The 17,792-nt window shown below is 43.4% G+C and overlaps 1 protein-coding gene across 1 annotated transcript in view; it reads right to left on the reverse strand.

The window, feature by feature from the left end:
• Positions 1–3,610: 3,610 nt before the first annotated feature.
• Positions 3,611–17,792, reverse strand: part of LOC134441319 (protein bicaudal C homolog 1-B-like) — a 136,033-nt gene continuing 121,851 nt past the window's right edge. Inside the window, exons 16-21 of the mRNA XM_063191589.1 lie at positions 17,292–17,331; positions 14,596–14,750; positions 13,136–13,316; positions 11,711–11,877; positions 4,514–4,613; positions 3,611–3,950 (exon numbers count right to left, since the gene is read on the reverse strand). Coding sequence (XP_063047659.1) covers positions 3,820–3,950; positions 4,514–4,613; positions 11,711–11,877; positions 13,136–13,316; positions 14,596–14,750; positions 17,292–17,331 — 774 coding nt within the window. The 3' untranslated portion in view covers positions 3,611–3,819. The remainder of the gene's footprint in view (positions 3,951–4,513; positions 4,614–11,710; positions 11,878–13,135; positions 13,317–14,595; positions 14,751–17,291; positions 17,332–17,792) is intronic.

A 17,792-nucleotide genomic window follows, 5' to 3' on the forward strand; every position in this document is an offset into this window, starting at 1 on the left:
AAGTGGTGCTTTATACATGAGTTTGCTGTGTTTGTAAACACGATATTGTGAGGAGGGGCAAGCCACTGGCAGCCAACCACTTGAGTTAATTTTTTGACCGACAGTGGTTTCCAACAATCAGAGGTTGAGTTGTGCGCAGCTAGTTTCGTGCAGTCAGGTTAAAACAAAACCTTAGAACCCATGTATACAGATGGGCAGTATGAATGCAAGAGAGGCAGGGTCCATTTCGAGATATTACCTCCCATCCTCACCTTGTGCTTGTGGCCTTGTGCTTTGCTGATGCCCCGCCTCCATGGAGAAAACAAACAAAAGTTCTACAGTCAATGATGTCTTGCCTCCTATAATAAGGACACAAGCACTAGGAGGGGATGGGAGGTGTCTATTTTATGTCCATTTTCTCCCGACTATGTGACATGGAGGTATGCCTTAGTGAACAATTTAACTACTTTGTATTTTGCAATTTAGTCCCTCCAATACAGTCACTGATAGAGAGAGAAAGAGAGAGAGAGAGAGAGAGAGAGAGAGAGAGAGAGAGAGAGAGAGAGAGAGAGAGAGAGATAGAGATTCTATTTAAACATCGTATGAAAGCAAGATGAGACTGAGTTGCAGTTTGAATACTGATTTATTTTTTTAATGTAGCAAACAGTTTCAGAACATTTTTTGTATCTTAAGTACAAATGTGTACCAATATCTGTGAAACTACATCGACATAATACATAAACAATCGCTCAGAACCTAACAACACTGCAGGTAGTACACTGATTTGGCCACTTTTGTGCACTGGATATTTTACTTTCGTCGTTATTATTTTTTGTTCCGTTTCTCCTTAAGGCATAGACACATGAACATTGAGTGGGGTCGTTTCCAGTGTTTCCTTCAGTGTGGTCCTTTGTTTTAGAGCCCCCTTTTTACAGGAGGGGATGATGTTATTATTTTTCCATGTGGTCTCAACCGACCAAATGAAAACAAATAAACAAATCCCTCATTTCCGCTCAGCCGTGTCAGAAGGCCACGTCCAAAAGAAACAACTACATATCCCAGTATCCCCCCTGGTTTGGGAGGATGACGTAGTAAACGTTACACAGAAGAGCAACACACAACACAAAACAGCTGCTCCTTTAGAGAACATTAAGGCACACAAGCAAGGAAGAGGCCGATCAACTGACGATTTTTGGCAAGATGATTAAAATACATTAAGCCATTAAGACTCCCCAACACAATAGTTGAGAGTACGCTGACAGAAACCAGCAACGCTGGAAAGGTCCCTTTGGTCAACAGCAACCCTCGTTAACATGGTTCCCTTTTTGTCGCTCAAATTTACTGTAAATTACTGTAATTAATGTAAGTGTAAGGTACTGTAAACTGTAATGCAGAAATACCCAAACGGATGATTCACATAAACAGATAATGCAAAAGTCTTAGTCATGATGGGTATTGGAGAGCAAGTGATTGAAGTAAACCATACTACTGATTTGTTTGTCAACAAGGACACAATATTAAAGAGAAAAAAACACATTTCTGTTGCATTGCCTTTGCTCGCCATGATGAAAATAAGTGAATGCATCTGCTTACAGGGAGTGTTAATATTTCAGCATATAAACCGCATGTGGAGAACAAAACAAGACGTATTCGTTATTTTTCTTCGCCCTATGACAGTCACTATAACACTGACATTTCTTCTTTAGGTATAGGACCTCTTTAGTATATTGCACAGTGAAATTTTGTAAAGAAAAAAAAAACAGAAAAAATCATCAGTCCTTTGTGCCAAAACAAAAACCTGGCTTTGTGAAGATTGTTGTGTTCAATCAACATGTCAAGAAAACAGAAACATTACCTAAGCTTTAGTGGTTGACATTCATTTTTTTAGATTGTACCACTGACAAGAGTACCACAGATTCTTCCAAAAAATACTGCAGCTATTTGAAATGATATTGTCAAAAATCAGCCTACATATATTTTCTGCTGGTTGTGCCACACAAATACCATTGTAGACTGTATAAGGTTACAGATGACAAAGTGTGATCATGTCCCTTCATTAAACCGGACAAGGCAACAAATACTCACAGCTCAACTCTGAACTCATGGCTCAAAACTCTAACTGTCGACGCACACTAATTGTAAATACTTAACCAACACAAACATCATGACAATAATACTTCATATAGACAGACACACTGGGATATTTGCTACCACATGTAGTGTATGGCTCATTCCTATTGGGTGACCAGACAAGACCAGGAATTAAGAGCTGGTGGCACTTGGATTAAGAGCCTAGTGGTTACACTGATGTGTAGACAAAGACACAAGCACACACCCCTGCTGTATGCCACATCATCCACACACAGCTCCACAGACTGCTTTCATCTCCACTACCACAACTTCTACGGATGAGATGTTTCAATTAATGGGAAAAACAAATCAATAAGAGAATAAAAAAAACAGGAAAAATAATAATACATAATTTTGTATATAAAAACACAAAACATACAATACATACCTGTAAACCAATATTACATATTAAAATACAAGACTACAACACAATAATCAAGGGCAAATTGATCAAAAAAAGCATCATACACTGACGAGGCCAAAAAATAATAATTAGCTACACAAGTAAAATACTGAGGACATGGTACGGACGGATATAGTAAATCATAGTCTAATCACAAAATAACTCAAACCCTTTCTTTAAAGGCCACTAAAGTCACTGCATCCAGAACGACACTGAGCCTTGAACTCTGACCTTGTTCAGTTTAAGTGCTTGTTTTAGGCTTTGGCCCTGCAACCCTGTGCATTGAGAAAGTACATGATGTAAAAATAGATATATGTATATACGTGGCTTCAAGGAGGCATCTACAATACATACTACCAGAGTTGGCCAAAGTAAAATTAGAAGTAAAAACAAAACCTGCCATAGTTTCCTGCCAACGCTTGTAACTTCTAAGAGTAACTGGTCTACAGTTACTGTAGAGTGATGTACCTGACTCTGCGCTGCGTGTATCAATTTTGCCGCTATGTAATATCATGTGTTGTAACAACATCACAAATTTACTTCTATTTTTAACTTGGCCGTCTCTGTATACTACTGGGAAGATATCTAAATAACTTTTTAAAGTGCATAATACTGATGCAACAGCAAAACACGAATGCAAATAGTACAACTGTTACTATTATAATCATCATATGTAATTACTTTTTGAAGTTGCATTCTTCTTGTCCCTCTTGTAGGTATGGAGCTGTTATGTTACACTCCATGGCTGTACCCATTCCTATATGGCAACAATAACATGTTTCCTTCATCAACACTATAGCACCACGATGATGGCACCAGTGTGTTTGGTTTTTTTAAACATTTTTTTTTGGCACATTTGGCTATTAGTGGCCAAGGAAATGCCCACCATACTAAGCAAGGCTGGCATAAGTACACAGTCCCAGAGAGGATGAGATGAAGTCCATTTGGGTGGGTGAAGGGGGTTCCTTGGAGAAAGATGAGGAAGAGGAATAACAGGAACATAATGGGAAGTTTTTTTTTTCCTTTCTTCGCTGCACTACTTTGGGATTGGCCAAAAAAAAAAAAAAAAGAGCAGCTCGCGGATGGATTGGCGAAACACCTGCAGCTGCTGATGCGGATGATGAAAGCAGAGGAGGATGATGGGAAGTTTTTTGCTGTTGTTGTTGCAGTACCACGGGATTTGCCAAAAAAAAAACTGCTAGCGAATGGTTCGCAAATCACCAGAGCCCGGTGAACTCGGGTTGTACCTCGGGATTGACCCTAAAAAGAAGAAGAAAAGAAACCCCGCTTGTGGATGGATAGGCGTATCACCAACGGCCGCTGACGCTGGCCATGTCAGCGTGGAACTGGCGAGGCAGTCGTCCGCTGGCACCTCCCTCCAGGAATGACGAGCGAATGTTGGGAGGATCAAAGAGTTTCCGTCGGTTCTTGTTCAGTTCTGGGAATCGGATGAATGGGTAGAGGGAGGGGGGGAGAGAGAGAGAGAGAGAGAGAGAGAGAGAGAGAGAGAGAGAGAGAGAGAGAGAAAGAGGTAGGGAGAGGGATAAGGAGAGGGAGAGAGGAAGAGGAATGAAGGCAAGTAAAAAGGCACGGAAATGTTTGATATGAAACTCAACTCTCTTTCTCAGAGAGAGCATCCAAGTGTTTCCATAAAAATATATCCATAAATATCGATGCCAGTTCACAGGAGGACTGCTCAATAAATTCTCTCATAAAATTTGTACACACTCTCTCTTATGCACGCACCCACATGTATGAACACATACACACACCTGTGCACACACACACACACTCACACACACACACACACACACACACACACACACACACACACACACACACACACACACACACACACACACACACTCACACTCACACTCACACTCACACTCACACTCACACTCACACTCACACGCCTCTCTCATGCAGATTCCGTGCATGTACACTTGCATGCACACACACATGCATGCACAATCACGCAGGCACACACACACACGCTACCTGAGATGGCGAGCAGCATTTTCCTGCGTGCTCCGAAGGTGGTGATTCCCAGCTCCTTCAGGTCCTGGTCAGTCAGCGTCAGGAACGTCTGCAGGTCAATCTGGGGGTGGGAACAGCATAGAGAAAGAGTGAGACACACACACACACACACACACACACACACACACACACACACACAGTACACACACACACAGTACACACACACACAGTACACACACACACACACACACACACACACACACACACACACACAGTACACACACACACAGTACACACACACACACACACACACACACACACACACACACACACACACAGTACACACAGTACACACATAAACGCGTAAGACACTGAGCACCCATAACCACATAAATGTGCACACACAAATACACACAAATATACACACAAATATACACACAAATATACACACACACACACACCCGTCATGAATGGTAATTGTGTCGTGATAGTGTCATTGTGTGACTACTGATTGAACCACAACTCAATCTGTCAATCTAGCATGACTCATACAGTATCCACAAGCCCTGTTGGTGTGATTCTGCATCAGACAGAGATAGAGAGAGGAATACATATGTCTTTTCCCTTCAGCTCAGCTGAGATTGAGAGAGGAATGCGTGTGCCTTTTCCCTTGTGATCAATTCAGATAGAGTAGTGTTTCTCAACGGGGGCGCTACAGCCCCCCACGGGGCGTTGGGGAGCCCTAGGGGGGCACTGAGATAGCCTGGGCGAATAGCCGACTGTTGACTCCGTCAATCAGTCTGGCAAAAGCCATGAGGAATCCGTCTCCGTGGACGATGGGAGATGGTCTGATCTTACTCTATCATTTAAATTAATTGAAGTTCCAAACTCAAATTAAAACCCATATTGTGCTTTATTAGCATGCCTGTTACGTTATAGCATCGCAGAAGCATACACATAACAAAACAAAAGTGTGAATATAGTTACCTTAACCAATCAGTAACGGAGCTCGCGGGTGAGTTCTACGTCACCACTCTCAACTGTTTGCTGATTGGCGAAACACTGAGAGAACCGAGCTCGAGGCTTTTGCCAGGCGATGTGCGGAGTCAAAATCTTGGAGTACAGAGGATGGCGTCGCGAGGCTAGCACTGAGAAGGATACAGCTGATTAAAGGCAGGGCTTAGTGCCCATTGGGGACCATTAGTCTATTTTATTTTTCAATACTAAGGGGAGGCGCTCTCAGACTTATGATGAGGTCAGGGGGGCGTTGGGAGGCTTATGATGAGGTCAGGGGGACGTTGGGAGGCTTATGATGAGGTCAAGGGGACGTTTGTTCAAAAAGGTTTGAGAACCACAGAGATAGCGAGAGGAATACGTTTGTCTTTTCCCTTCAGCTGGGTCCCTCTCCTATACTGTACTACCTGCATGCTCCCCCTCTGGGCTGCCATATGTCACTACAGGTGGGGAGTTACCTTCATTCAAGTGCTGCAGTGCAGACATGGTGCACTATTTTGAGCATGTATAAAACAATACAGCACTATATTGTACTATATACAAATATATTTACACATCCTGAGCCTGAACCTTTAACCCTTTTTTAAATAACAAAAGCCTAATGACTATAATACTCTTGCAGAAAAACTCTGGCAAGCCTGAAGTCAGTTGCTGACCCTGACACTATCAGCCCTGTGAGTCCTATATTGTCAAAGTATCCAACATATATATTTTTAAAGCGAGTAACTGTAGTATCATAGGGAAATGTATTGTCCATAAAAAAGTATGGTGACCATTCCGTTATTAAGCTTTATTTTTGTTCCTTCTGTGTCTACTGTAAGTTGTGACCATTTCTCACATGGTCAGACAGTGTGTTGTCAAGACTAGGCGTCTATTTCTGGAGCTGTGAACACACGGTGGGGTGAGAGTGTGACTGAGAGTACAGGCAGGTTTCAGCAGCTCCTGTTCCCCTCGCACATGCAGCTGACAGCTTTGGCCGGGCCCAGGGCAAAATCATCTGAAAGGGCCCCCCTACCCAATACATTCAATGTAATGAGGACCCAATTATGGGCCCGCCGTCTCGCTGGGCCCGGTAAAACTGACCCCTTTGTCCCCCCGTTGTCAGCTCCTGTTCCCCCAGTACAGCCAGCCAATTACCAGCAGCATCCTGGCAGGTCTGTGCTGCACGGATCACCAGCAGGTGCTACGACTAAGGCCCGTCGACAGGAGAGTGGGGAGACAAATGGGTCAGCTGTCCTGGGCACCGGAAAAGCGGGCAGTTGTCCCAAGCCCAGGGAAACAGGGGACCCAGAATTGGGACCCCATACAATTGTATGTAATGAGAAGGGGGCTGTTTCAGAGGGTTTTATCCTGGGCCCGGCCAAAGCTGTCAGCGGCCCTGGCTGCACGGATCACCAGCAGGTGTCACAGCTAAGACCCACCGACAGGAGTGTGGGGCAGACAACGGGTCAGCTGTCCCGGGCCCAGCGAAAGCGGGGGTGGGGGGGTCAGAATTGGGACCCCATTACACTGTATGATGAATATGAGGGGGGGGGGGGGGCTATATCAGATGATTTTGTTTTTGTCCCAGGTCTGATGAAAGCTGTAAGCGGCCATGCTAAGACTCACACCTGTTCTGCCCTGCCCTTCTCTCACCCACACAGGCCTGGTCTGCTCCTCCTCCCCCGCACCAAGGATGAACTATGGCCCTGCTCCCAGTCATGCAGCCCACCATGAGATAAACACAACAATAAAGAAAAACACATTGTGGCATGTTGATCTAAAATTAAACATTACAGTATATCCTTCACACATAGTGGTTTGAGAACTGGCATGCCCTGTTTGTAATAAATGACTTGCCCTTTGACCAAAAAGGTTTGTAGTGTGCCGACATTTTTGGTTATTTTTTTAAAAGCTTCGATCCCTTTGCATCTTTTAGTCGTGAGTGCCGTATAGTAGGCCTACGTCTTAATGCACATTAATGACTTCATGAAACAGTGCAGCCTACAAGACAGACAGCCTACTAGTTCTCAGATCTAAAATGCAGTCACTCCGTTTGACTGTTCACTGTTTGACTCCCTGAAGAAAGCACGACTGCCAAAACACATTGTGATCTTTTAAATGTCTAGTATGACCAAGCCATCACAATAAAGACTTTTTAACTTTTTCTAAAGGAGGGTGCCTTGACTACTAATAAATATACAGTATAATAGATTTAAAATTCTGAATGAAACACGGCATACAATCTTATACCTTCAGAAATATCTACAGAATGAATAACCTTCAAGTTAGCTTTTTTTCTCGGTAGTGAATAAAATGCCACTGCTTTAGCGGCTCCTGTTCCCTGGCAGCCCAGCCCATTACCCGCAGCATCCTGGCAGGTCTGAGCTGAGTGGAGCACCAGAAGGCGCTAGCCTGGCGAACACACCAGCGATGACAAAAATAATCTACAGAGGCCCTACCGTGGCTGATATGGTAGGGCACACGTTTACCACTCGGCCGAAACGGGTTCGATTCCCGGTCCGGGTCCTTTGCCGGTCCTTCCCCATCTCTCTCTCCCAGCTCACTTCCTGTCTCTCCTCCACTATCCTGTCTCACAAAAACCAATAAAGGCTGAAAAGCCCCAAAAAATACTTAAAAAAAATAAAAATAAATAAGCGACAGAGAATGGCTGGACTGTGTAGCAAGAGCGACACGAGCGATAGAAGCGACAGAGTATGCCCATTAATAACCGAATGGGTAACGCTTTACTTTACGGTACAGTTACCCTATGTAATTACTGTGTACTTTCTGGGTAACAACAGGGTAACAGAGAGAAGTTACATGGTATCCAAAGGGTAGAAAGGGGGTAATTACTAAGTAAATTGCATTAATGGTGTAACAGCAGGGTAACAGAGAGAAGTTTGATGATTAGATGGTTAGAAAATACCCAGTAGTTTCATAGTAATTCTCGAGATATGTGTATAACATGGTATTTACTTTGTAATTACACCCTTTTTACCTGTTAGATACCATGTAACGTCTTTCTGTTACCCTGTTGTTACACAGAAAGTACACAGTAATTACTGTACCGTAAAGTAAAGCATTACCACAGAATGCAAGCATTTCAACATTCCAATTGGCTGTGGTGGATGTTGTTGTACCACATCGTAGCTCATTTGCATAATATTGGCTGAAGTCCAACCGCAAACTTTCGCTGAAGTCGCTCAAATCACCTTTAGTGGCCAAAATCTGTCCTCACCCCCTCCCTTTAGACTGTTCTGCCATGCGTTACTACCAAAGAAAGTAAATTGGATAAGAACGATAACTGGCTGGAAAATGCATCGTCTATGATAAGGTGCCATACAAATAGTACTTCTTTTGTTATTGCTTTCATTCACACCTACACCAGCTAATCTGGACCCCATTTCACAAAAGCGTTAACATTAACCGGTTACCAACTTTGGTTAGGTTAGAAATGGCCCTCATGCTCTGAACTGCTGTTTCACTACGCCTGCCCTGAGCTTCCTCTCCTCTATTCTCCTCCACTCATCTTGTCTCCTCTACTATCCTTTCCTTTCCTCGCCTTTCCTCTCTTCACCACTCATCTCCTCTCCTCTCCTCTGCTTTCCGCTCCTCTCCTCTCCTCTGCTTTCCGTTCCTCTCCTCTCCTGTCTTCCACTCCTCTGCTCTCTCCCACACAAGCTGCCAGGCCACCCACACGCCCGGAGACAGCAGTGTCTCACACATCTCACCTCCTTAACCTCCGGGTGTGTCATGCGTGAACATGCCACGTGCTGAGAGTGCCAACAGAGGGAGAGGGAGGAAGAAACAAGAGAGACGGATTTCATTTTCAATTGTTTTTTGTTTTTTTTCCCCGTCACTTGGATCTAAGCTTGCTCAAGCACCAGATCGGGTCTTTGGAAGAGATGGAGAGTGACAGGCGCTGTTGTTCTTGACAGGCTGATTGCAGTTTTTCCACAGGAGAGGAGAGGAGAGTAAGAGGAGAGGAGAGGAGAGGAGAGGAGAGAAAGAGGAGAGGAGAGGAGAGGAGAATAAGAGGAGAGGAGAGGAGAGGAGAGAAAGAGGAGAGGAGAGGAGAATAAGAGGAGAGGAGAGGAGGGGCGCAGAGGAGGAGAGGAGAGGAGAGGAGAGGGGAGGAGAGGAGAGGAGCGTGAGAGGAGAGGAGAGGAGCGTGAGAGGAGAGGAGCGTGAGAGGAGAGGAGAGGAGAGGAGAGGAGAGGAGAGGAGAGGAGAGTGAGAGTGAGAGTGAGAGTGAGAGTGAGAGGAGAGGAGAGGAGAGGAGAGGAGAGGAGAGTGAGAGGAGAGGAGAGTGAGAGGAGAGGAGAGGAGAGTGAGAGGAGAGGAAGAACAAGCCAGGGGAATATTAATGAGAAGTTGAGTGAATAGGGTATAGCAGCTGACCTCAGCCTGGGGCCAAACAGGCATCACTGTTGGAAGTATATAGGGTACAGTAGCTGGATACTATAGCGCCGGGGGCGTTGAGAAGGATACAGCTGAGAGGGGGAGGTGCTAAGTTGCCATTGGGGGGCATTGGTCCGTTCACTTTTTGTAATACTAAGGGGGCGTTGTCAGGCTTATGATGATGTCAAGGGGGCGTAGAGAGGCTTGTGATGAGGCCAAGGGGGCACTTGTTCAAAAAAGGTTGAAAAACACTGATATAGGCTATAGTAGCTGACACCACTGGTTAGCGCCGGGTCCAACTAAAGAAAGAGCCTTTGGCCATTGGGATACTCTACAACTACAATTGACAAAACCCAATTCATACAAAATGGTGCCATGTACTGTACAACCAAAGACCCAGGTGTTTGTAATTTGTTACTATGGCACTTGTGATCTTGTTATTTCAACACATGAGCTAATCATAATTTAACAGTGGTTTGGCAATTTATATTAGCACAAAGCCTTAAATCACCCTCGTAAATATGAAGAGTTTGTTTTTTTAACAGAAAAATCATTTTCATAAAGTGCGTTGAAGCTGCAAAGAGCATAGAATGGAAACTGTTACGGAGAGAGCAGCTGAACACAGCACAAGGGTGTTTCCCTTAGGATTTAACGCAGCCCTTCTTTTTTATTTTCATTCAACACATACAGTGACAACTGTTATATATGGAACAGCCGAGCCCTTGGGGCACACATAGAAATGATCCCATAAATGGTGTCTTCTGGCAACTTCTTGGTACGAATTGCCCGACAGTGTTTGTTCGGCAACACTTCTACCCTGGGTCAAAATGTTGCTTTGTGCTGAAAGAAAACATTGGCGTCTAACAGCTTGGTGAACAATTCTTTTTCTTTACTGGCGTTCACATTTATTGATCCTGCTGCACCTGGCCAGTTGGTGTACACAAAGCCATTCTTTTGAACATTGTGAAACACTGACCATGTCTAAAATATTCCCTTCCTCACTACATAGGACACGAGTTTCATTGTTTTGCTCTTCCCAGTGCACCAGGAACTAGCCTGGCTATTACCTTACCGGTGAGTGCGATATAGTCTCGGAACCATACATCCACAATTTTTTTAAATATATTTTTGAGGGATTTTAGGTCCTTTAATCAAGATGGGACAGTGAGACAGACAGGAAGCAAGTGGGGAGAGAGAGACGGGGAAGGGTCGGCAAAGGAGACGGGGAAGGGTCGGCAAAGGACCCGGGCCGGGAATCAACCCAGGTCGACGGTGTAGCAGTGCAGTGCCCTACTGCTTGAGCCACCGCAGGGCCATCAATTCATTTTCTTGTAGGGGTGGTCGGTCTTTAGACTCTAAACTAATAAAAATACCATGTAAAGCTTGGTGGAAAGCTGCTTTCACAATCTGGTGTCAACATCTGGTGGAAGACCTGTGAGCAAACTACAAGCTTCCATTTGTCTAATAATATGTAAAGCCCTCCCTCCCAATTCTTTACCTGGCTCTTGTCCTCTGGTAATACAGGGAAGGGAACACCCCATGTGTAGTTGCTGAACACAGCCAGATGACGTAAGATAATGTAATTTAATATTGTAATGTATTGTAATGCAATGTATTGTGATGTAAAGTAATGTAATGTAATGGAGCAGTGTATGGAGCCTGACCTCCAATGTAATATATTGTAATGTAATGCAATGTAATGTATTGTAATTTAATATTGTAATGTATTGTAATGTAATGTATTGTGATGTAATGTATTGCAATGTAATGTAATGTAATGTAATGTAATGTAATGTAATGTAGCAGTGTATGGGGCCTGACCTCCTGCTGCTGGAAGACGTCTGTGTATTTGCCGAGGCCCAGCTTGCTGAAGAGCTCGGGCAGCTCGGAGCCCTTGATGGAGGCGCTCAGGGTGCAGCCATTACTGCCATTCATGGAGGAGGAGATGCAGTCCATGTAGTTACTGCTGCTCAGGAAGTGCTCTGCTGCTGTTGGGGAGAGAGAGAGAGAGAGAGAGAGAGAGAGAGAGAGAGAGAGAGAGAGAGAGAGAGAGGAGGGGGGGGGGGGAGAGAGGGGGAGAGGGGGGGGGGGGAGAGAGAGAGGGGGGGGGAGAGAGAGAGAGAGAGAGAGAGAGAGAGACAGACAGAGAGAGAGACACACAGACAGAGAGAGAGAGAGAGAGAGGGAGAGAGACAGACAGACAGACACCGACAGAGAGACAGAGAGAGAGAGAGAGAGAGAGAGAGAGAGAGAGAGAGAGAGAGAGAGAGAGAGAGAGAGAGAGAGAGAGAGAGAGAGAGGGAGAGGGAGAGGGAGAGAGAGAAACAGAAAGAAAGAGAATGATGTGACGGAGAGAGTGACAGTGACAGAGAGAGGAGGAGAGTGGTTACCTCAAATAGCCACAACAACAGCGTTAGTGACCAAAACAGGAACAGACAGGCAGAGACAGGAATGTGGAAAAATGAATGACAAATGCACAGGTACATCTGTGCCGCATACTGTAGCTACACTCTGGTCCGGATCCCTTCACGTTATCCACTTAGTCATTAATCATTAGCCTCGACAGCATCATTAGCATTGTGGGCTTGCGGTTGTGGAAAACACACAGTTTGGACATTGATATTTAAATGGCTGGACACTTGAACTCAGCAGGCCTTCTTTCCTACTGGCAATCTGACATCACCCAGCCTAACCACTTGACAGGACATTCAGAAACTCATGGTGTTCGCTTTCAACATTTAATTTGGTGTCATTCACAACTTTGTACCCGAGGGCGTTTTGTTGTTGGCAGCTCAATCGACATAAACATGGCAGAACTACAAGAGCTCTCTTACGAAGTACTACTTCAACCCTATGTCCCTGTTGACCCGATCGCTGTGAGAACATACTGGCAGCGCCCCGAGTTCAAGAGCAGGACTGCCCATAAGTGGCATCTCGGTTGACAGAGCTCGTTAAACATAATCAGAATTGATCAAACGTTGTGTTTTTGAGGTCTGAAAATGAATCCTCAGTGGTCAAGCGCTCTCGAGAAACATGTTATTTACACTGACTCGAAAGAGGAAATGGTCAAAGCCAATGAGTCTCTAACGGAATGTGAATATTATTTTGGAAGCATTCAGGTTTAACAAAGTGCTGGCTTCCATGCAGCTCTGGCACGGAGTAGATTGCATTGGAAATGTGTTGGGTTGGTTTATGGGTCTGTTTTGTGAATTAAAAAAAAAAAAGGTAGTCAATGTCTTCACGAACCAGACTTGTTCTGCTTTCGCTTCGGACTGCCGACAGTTGCTGGGAATTCGGCGTGTCCTGGAATTCTGCCTGCAGTGCCGTTGCCGGGAGGGTTTCCGTTCCGCTCCCTCCAGTTGTCTGATTCGCTGCCGTTTCCGATGCATTCCCGACTCCCGGAACGAGACAAGGAAAGGGGGTCGCCCTGCAGAGTGGGAGAATTTGTCACATGATCAACCAACCACCATCAACTGCCACCTTCAGCAAACCGACACACAGTAGAAACCATTTCCTGTCATGACCATCTTTATTATTACATTACATTACATTACACTTAGCTGACGCTTTCATTTTATTCAAAGCGACTTACAACTATTATTTTTCAGGGTATTGGTTACAGTCCCTGGAGCAATGTGGGGTTAGGTGCCTTGCTCAAGGGCACTTCAGCCATGGATGGAGATGTAGGGAGAGGTCAGGGGGATTCGAACCGGCAACCCCTAGATTGAAAGACCAACTCTCTAACCACTAGGCCACGGCTACTACACTAATGCTTGAGCTGATGTGTATGAGTATGTACTCTACTTAACCCTGTGTTAGTTTAAAAAAAAAACTAACCCTTATTAGCATCTGCACTTGTTGTGTTGTATATTTCCTGTGCACTTTGTTTCTACAAGTGATGTTGGGCTATGATTATGTCCTCGATTGTAAGCCGCTTCTGCCAAAGCGTCTACCAAATGCAATGCAATGTAATGTAATGCAAGTCCATTTCCTGTCAGTATACACAAGTTACAAGAGACAGAGGGAAGGAGAAATTAACAAAGGAAGAGAAGGAAACGCAGCAGCAAACAATTGTGTACTGTACCTCATAAGTAGTCCTCATGATGGGATTGAATGAGAGAGGAAGAGAGAGATGGGTGGAGTGAGAGAGGAGAGTGAACAGTATTGTCTACGTACCAAATAGGTTTTTAGTGAGAAACACAGAGATGCAAGGACTAAGATTGGAGTAATGAAGGACAAAAGAGAATAGGAGACTATTAGTAAGCAGATCTGAAAAACACCTCAATGGTGGAAACATAGTTCTGAAAAAAATGGACTTCAAGTGTACAGAACAGACTCCTCATCTCCCTTCTCAACACAATATTACTAAATCACAATAAATCACAGCCTCCATAACAATATGATTCAATATCAATTACTTAAGCCAGCGATTTGATTATTTTCGATAGTTGCAAAATTAAAATTTCAGATGCAGAATGCCCCATGATAAGATTCCATTTGATTCGATTTTTTCCAATTTCTTGTCCACTTCTATTATGGTATGTTATGGATCTAGGGTATTGGGCAGGGGCCAGCGATTCGATTATTTTATGCCCCACAATACGATACGATTCGTTTCAGCCGTAGGATTGATGCATCAATACATAATAATTATTATTTACACCCCTAAAACCTCAAACAGTAGGTGGTCTTAGCCTCATAAGTACCTCGTAAGTGGTGCTCATGGTGGGTTTGTAAGACATGGGGTTGGCTCTGCGGAGCTCTTTGATGGTCTCCGCCGGCATGGACTTGGAAAAGCCCAGGCCACTCCATGTGTTGGTTGGAGTGCGCACCTCTGTAACCACTGGCTTCTTCAGCATGGCTGCAGAGGGAAAAAAACACATGACTGATTGATTGTTTGCATTCAATGCCAGTTCAACAGCTATGGCAAAATCATGGCCCATACAGATAGAGAATAATCATATTACAATACAATACAATACAATACAACCTACTAAAATACTACTTACTGTATATAGCACAGTATCACAACAACTATAGTTGTCTCAAAGCTCTTTCAATATTACATTTACAAAACCTACAACCATATAAATAAATAGATTAAATACATTTTTTCAACATCAACACATACTAAAAACTAAAAAGTTTAAAACCTTTAAAGGCGGGACCTTGCGAGGAAGGCATAAAAAAACACCAAGTGAAGTGGGAGGACACAAATGTCAATGGCTGCATTCATCTTTAATTGGCTGAGGGTTAACCCTAATTAGAACTTCCCAAAAAATCAATAAATGGAAGTGACCTATTGAAGGGTGAATGCATGTTAACGGGTCACACGTCTCTGTAAATGACAAAACTGACTTTGGCTCCCCACTTTGAGATTATTGAATTGAGAGTATGGATTATACACTTGCCTTCCTGGTTTACGGTAGAAGACATTGTGTACCAATCTGCACTGAAACCCTACATACATATCAAACCGTACTTCTTTAATGCACACCGTTCCACAAGCATAATAGTCACTAAAAAACTTTACTACCATAGTACTACACAACTATGATAGAGCAAAGGCCCTTTAGTGATACATTACAACTTGGTCATTGCCATTTTGGTAACAGCTAATTTATCCCAGGTGAAAAAGTGGTTCAATTTAGTACAATAAAAGCATGTTAGAAGTGCACTCGTGCTTTTTGTGCCAAGAAAAAGTATGTTTACAATAAGCTTATTTAAAGTGTACTTAAAATTAGATGTAATTAAGTTGCTCTCAAAGAAAGTACACTTAGCCAACCATACTTAAAGTGGACTTGGAAGATGTTTGGCTAAAGTGTATTTAGAGGAATATACTAATAGTGTTCTAATAGTGAACTTACTAGAAGTGTATTTTTTAATAACATATTGCAATTGCACTTTTTCTAAGTGCACCATGATTGTACTTCACCCAAATATATTCAAAGTGTGCTTACACAAAGTGCATTTACCCATCATGCACCATCATGCATGTACCATCATGCAATGCACTTCTTGGAGCTACATTTCTCAAACAGAAAGCCATTTATCTCTAAGGAATATCTTTGGTTTGCATGAAAATATTACTCATTGTTATATTCTGCGTTTATTGTAGGTTTTTATTTTATTTTAAGTGGAACACAAAACATGACCATGTTCCCACCATCATTACAATGGTCATGTATATGTTCTGGTATATATAGGCCCACACTTCCCATTTTGTTAAGGTGAAAGAAAAGTCCGAAGTAGTTGATCAAACAAAGGATGCTGAATCAAAATGGATGACCAAGTGTAGAACAGTAGTACAAGTTAAGTTGGAGTAATATGAGTATCTGAAATCTCTGTATGATTGCAATGACTGTAAATGTCAATCAGGCTATGCATGCATATCAATAATGTGACCTCTGGATGTGTTCAATGTACAAGCTCTGAGTACCAGCATGGATTATAGTTTTACATTTATGTTATTTCATGTATTTGGGAGTGTACTGTAAACATACTTCAAGCATACTTGTTAATATATTTACAATACTTAATGATATACTTTTTACAGACTTAAAGTGTTCCATTGTAGTCCAAAGAAGCATGAAGTTAACATACTTTTATTGAACTTCAAGTAACAACAAAATTTCATAAAAGTGTACTCCAACACACTCTGAATGCCATACGAATGCATGAAAAGCGTGTTTGGAGCATACTTTCAAAAGTATGCTTGTAGTGCACTTAAAGTTGACCAAAAGCGGTGCCAATTTAGCATCCTCAGTGTGCTGCAAGTGTGCTGAAGTACCTCTCTAGTAGTGCTTCAGCGCACGAATAGTCCAATGAAGAGCACTTTAAATCGCCGAAAATAGTACACTTTGTACTAAGTACGGTCAAAAAAAGTACACTTAAAGTATATGGGTTTTTCACCTGGGATAACAGGGGCCGTGTCTTAGGTCTAAAAAATACATGGTGTGTCGTGGTGCAGTAAGATGCACCTAACCACATATGGGCTACATGCATTGCCCATAGGGACCCATGTTCGAGTCTGGCCGGGGTCATTTCCCAATCCTGCCCATTCTCTCTGTCTCTCTCTCTTCATGTCTGCACCCACACTGTCTCTACACTATCAGAATAAAGGCAAAAAAGCCCTGGAAACATCTGAAACAAAATGTGGCCACATAGAATGAAGTGAATAGGGGGTCAGCACGCTAGGCCCCCCACGTATGGGCTTGCATGCCCAGGGGCACCCGGGTTCGAGTCCGGCCTGGGTCATTCCCCAACCCTATCCCATCTCTCTCCACACTCATCTCTTGTCCGTCATCACGGTCTTGTCAGAAATAAAGGCCAAAAAAGCCACACAAAAAGAAGGAAGTGAATAGCTAGCTAGATCAATGCCAGACAGGTTTGGGGAACTCACCTTTGGTTGCCAACAGCTTCTTCTGCTCATATTCCAAAGCCTGAGGAGAGGAGAGATGAGGGGAAAAGGCATTAGACATAGCCAGGGTACCGAGACCACAGTGAAGCAGGTTCACATGTCAGAGTGTACTGTAGAGATGCATTATCTACGGTACATCGACTGGGCATGAGGTAGCCAACTGGTTCCCAAACTGGGGTCGGGGGATTGCGGAGGTACTGCAGGAGAGAAAGGGCTGTTTACATAAAACCTAAAATATATGTTTTTATATAATGTAATAATTCCATAAATTGGTTGGTTAGTAACTATATTAATTTCTTAGTCAATGAATGTATTTACTTTCCCACTGATTTCACATACAATACACACACATACAACATACAATGCAGCAATATTACGAGATTGAACGTTTGGAAATTCAATGGTGGTTGGGTCCAAAAGTGGGTCCCAGCTGAAAAAGTTTGGGAACCTCTAAAGTAGCCAAGTCAGTCAACAAAATTAAAT

The sequence above is a fragment of the Engraulis encrasicolus genome, chromosome 24, assembly GCF_034702125.1.
Source record: "Engraulis encrasicolus isolate BLACKSEA-1 chromosome 24, IST_EnEncr_1.0, whole genome shotgun sequence".
Classification (NCBI taxonomy): domain Eukaryota; kingdom Metazoa; phylum Chordata; class Actinopteri; order Clupeiformes; family Engraulidae; genus Engraulis; species Engraulis encrasicolus.